This window comes from Heptranchias perlo, chromosome 15 (assembly GCF_035084215.1).
Source record: "Heptranchias perlo isolate sHepPer1 chromosome 15, sHepPer1.hap1, whole genome shotgun sequence".
Lineage (NCBI taxonomy): Eukaryota > Metazoa > Chordata > Chondrichthyes > Hexanchiformes > Hexanchidae > Heptranchias > Heptranchias perlo.
The window spans coordinates 65,613,961-65,617,953 of NC_090339.1; the positions used below are offsets into that span (position 1 = coordinate 65,613,961).

General features: G+C 50.8%; 1 protein-coding gene across 1 annotated transcript in view; it reads right to left on the reverse strand.

Moving 5' to 3' along the window:
• Window positions 1-249: 249 nt before the first annotated feature.
• slc9a6a (solute carrier family 9 member A6a) overlaps window positions 250-3,993 on the reverse strand; it is an 84,898-nt gene continuing 81,154 nt past the window's right edge. The window contains 1 exon segment of the mRNA XM_067996759.1: window positions 250-3,138. Within this exon segment, the coding sequence (XP_067852860.1) occupies window positions 2,854-3,138 (285 nt within the window). The 3' untranslated portion in view covers window positions 250-2,853.

Here is a 3,993-nt window from a genome sequence, read left to right on the forward strand (position 1 = left end):
CACCTCACCCCACCACAACCCTCTCCGTCTTTCTCCTGTTTGCCATTCACTATTTTTAACTCCTCGATGTTAAGTGTTTCGAGAGATCTTCCTGCACGCTGACACACAGCTGGTTCCACAGCTCAAACTCGACCGCTACACGTTCACAGCCTGACAGTCTGAAGAGGGCATTCTCCACAATTGGTGGATTAACTCAAACTGTACATTCACAGGGTGACAGGGAGGGAGAGAAGAGGGAGGGAGAGAGGAGGGGGAAGGGAGAGAAGAGGGAGGGAGAGAAGAGACAGAGAGAGAGAGAAGAGGGAGGGAGAGAAGAGACAGAGAGAGAGAGAAGAGGGAGGGAGAGAAGAGACAGAGGGAGAGAAGAGGGAGGGAGAGAAGAGACAGAGATAGTGAGAAGAGGGAGGAAGAGAAGAGACAGAGAGAGCGAGAAGAGGGAGGGAGAGAGGAGACAGAGAGAGAGAGAAGAGGGAGGGAGAGAAGAGACAGAGAGAGTGAGAAGAGGGAGGGAGAGAGGAGACAGAGAGAGAGAGAAGAGGGAGGGAGAGAAGAGACAGAGAGAGAGAGAGAAGAGGGAGGGAGAGAAGAGACAGAGAGAGAGAGAGAGAGAAGAGGGAGGGAGAGAAGAGACAGAGAGAGAGAGAGAGAAGAGGGAGGGAGAGAAGAGACAGAGAGAGAGAGAGAGAGAGAAGAGGGAGGGAGAGAAGAGACAGAGAGAGCGAGCAGAGGGAGGGAGAGAGGAGACAGAGAGAGAGAGAAGAGGGAGGGAGAGAGGAGACAGAGAGAGAGAGAGAAGAGGGAGGGAGAGAGGAGACAGAGAGAGAGAGAGAAGAGGGAGGGAGAGAGGAGACAGAGAGAGAGAGAGAAGAGGGAGGGAGAGAAGAGACAGAGAGAGCGAGGAGGGAGGGAGAGATAGATAGATATAGCTAGAGAGAGAGAGACAGTCAGACAGACAGACTGAGAAAGCGCGAGAGACTTTCTGTAAATTTACTGAGACAGAATTAGGTTAATGGTGGCGACTGGTTTGAATTGTTGGTCACAGTTCGCTGCAGGAACTCTCCAAACCCAGGAAGGAAAACAATTTAACATCCAATCAGGCCACAGTATCAGCAGTGACTAATTCAGTCTCAGAAAGTGAGGTCAATTTCCTAATATTCCGACCCAGCAAACAGCTGATGATAAATATCAGCGTCAGTCACGAGCTTGTGTCACGCCGCGCCCCACCGCGCGCCCCCACCGACGACACGCCGCGCCCCACCGACGACACGCCGCGCCCCACCGGCGACACGCCGCGCCCCACCGGCGACACGCCGCGCCCCACCGGCGACACGCCGCGCCCCACCGCACGCCCCACCGGTGCTCACAGCTCTGGGCAGGGTTACTGACTATTTAATTACAATACAATCGCAACGTGTGAAAAATCCCCAGAACTATAGACTGTGGTGAGCAGAGAGGAGCAAAGGCCGATGCTCAGGTACTTTAACCGCGACACTGGCCCATTAAGTGGGATCTGGTCAATTTTACAGCTTTTGATTCGAACAAATCTATCATAACACGCATTCTAATTCTCAAAACTATTTCATCCTAAATACACATTATTTAAACACACCATCCAATGCAATCATTCCTTCTAGAAAGATCTGTGAGCAGTGAGAGATGGGATGGTTCTGATCACAGACAGCAATGGTTTAAACTGAAACACGGTTAGAACAGGCTCCAAGGGTCAGCAATAGTTTAAACCACTTCCCTGTGGCCATTTCTCCCACCTACGATACACCTTTAGAATACGCTCCCAGACAACTGTTAGTCTCTATTTAATATCGATTAATCTGATCTGAATGTAAAGCCCAGGCAGCATGCTGTGACTCGAATGGATTAATCGGGAGAGGCAGAGTGATAGGATGAGGCTGTAGTTATTATCACACGGTGCAAGAGTGGCAGAACGCAGCACTCAATCGTCCACTCTACACCCAAACCTGGTCATTCTCAAAGTCCGAGGGTTACTAGGTCCAGGCAGAATCATCCTCACAGCCGATCCATTCCCCGCTGTAACTGAGGGATACATTTCTGATCACTTCACCTCAAACCAGACCACGGGCCAGGAAACCCGTTAATGGAGGTCTGAAAGTGAAAGGTCACAATATGAGAGTGAATAAACGTCACTGAGCAGTGGGACTGTACGGGAGAGTTATACCTCACCATTTGCATCCATCGAATCATCCACTCTTCAACCACTGAAATCAGAATATAACATAAACATTAAATATCTACACGCACCAATCCTGGGGGAACTCGGGTCTAAATGCAGCTAAAACTGGACTGAATCTGGAGCAGAACAAAGAGCAGGTGTCTCTGATCCTGACACACTCAATACAACAGGGTCTCCAGGCCGGTGCCAAAAAGATCCCTAGTGAATGAGATGAGATTTAATGATCTGGCTGGGACACGGTATTAACAAAAGACACCAATATTTCCTAACTGAGGTTTACAACAAAATTCAAACTAGTTCAAAGTCACCAACTAGATGGTCAAAAAATGGCCGGAGCCCTGGTCAGTGTCCCTTGTTACCATTAACATGGTGTGAGAGCAGTTTGTTTAAACAGAGTTGGGCGTCAGTTATTGTGTCTCAGTGCTTCAAATATAATCCATTCATATTTATAAATACATATAATAATCCTCTCTTTGCTTCATCTGTGAGGAACATTCAGTCCTTCAAACACCATGGCTCAAAGTATATTAAATAGCAGTCTGTCCAACTCTTTAAAATATTCTGAGGCATGCATTCAGCTGGGAGCAGTACGCGCCACTCGATAAACTGCACTCAACTGAAAGATAAACCCGCGGTTGATAAGTTTACATCGGTTGAGGCCTAGAATTATCTGTGGTGTTTAGGTTAAGGGCTGGTTCAGTGTCGTCCACTGGGAGGACCAGTCGGGTGCCACGTATAATGACTGCATGGTCTCTGAACGCCAGTTCTCGCTCCTGGGCATCCTCCAGGTTGTGAATCAGGTTCCTGCGATCAGAACTGGCAGTGGAAGAGTCTGTGGTGCTCGTCACCGTGGAGTCTCCGTAGGTCAGGCTGATGTCGCCATCGTTCAGAATCAGGTCCGAATCATCGTCCTTCAGCTGCTCCTGGTTCTGAAAAGGGAAATAATTAGTTCAACACCACCGACATTGTACAAACACACACAGACACACAGACAGACACACACACACACAGACACAGACACAGACATACATACAGACACACACACACACACACAGACACACACACACACACACATACATACAGACACACACACACACACAGACACAGACACACACACACATACATACAGACACACACACACACACACATACATACAGACACAGACACAGACAGACACACACACACACAGACACAGACACACACAAACACACATAAATATATATACACTGTATATGCAATGTGCGCATATGCAATATATGCATAGACAATATGTACATATACTATATATATATATGTAGACACACACAACACTATATATATAATATATATATTTATAGACTACTTCCCCCACCCCGATCCCGGACACAGGACACAGACCCCCCCGACCCCAGACACAGACCCCCGACCCCCCGACCCCGGACACAGACCCCCGACCCCGGACACAGACCCCGACCCCGGACACAGACCCCCGACCCCCGACCCCAGACACAGACCCCCGACCCCCCGACCCCGGACACAGACCCCCGACCTCCCGACCCTGGACACAGACCCCCGACTCCCCGACCCTGGACACAGACCCCCGACCCCCCGACCCTGGACACAGACCCCCGACCCCCGACCCCTGACCCCGGACACAGACCCCCCGACGCCCCGACCCTGGACACAGACCCCCGACCCCGGACACAGACCCCCGACCCCCCGACCCTGGACACAGACCCCCGACCCCCCGACCCTGGACACAGACCCCCGACCTCCCGACCCTGGACACAGACCCCCGACCCCCA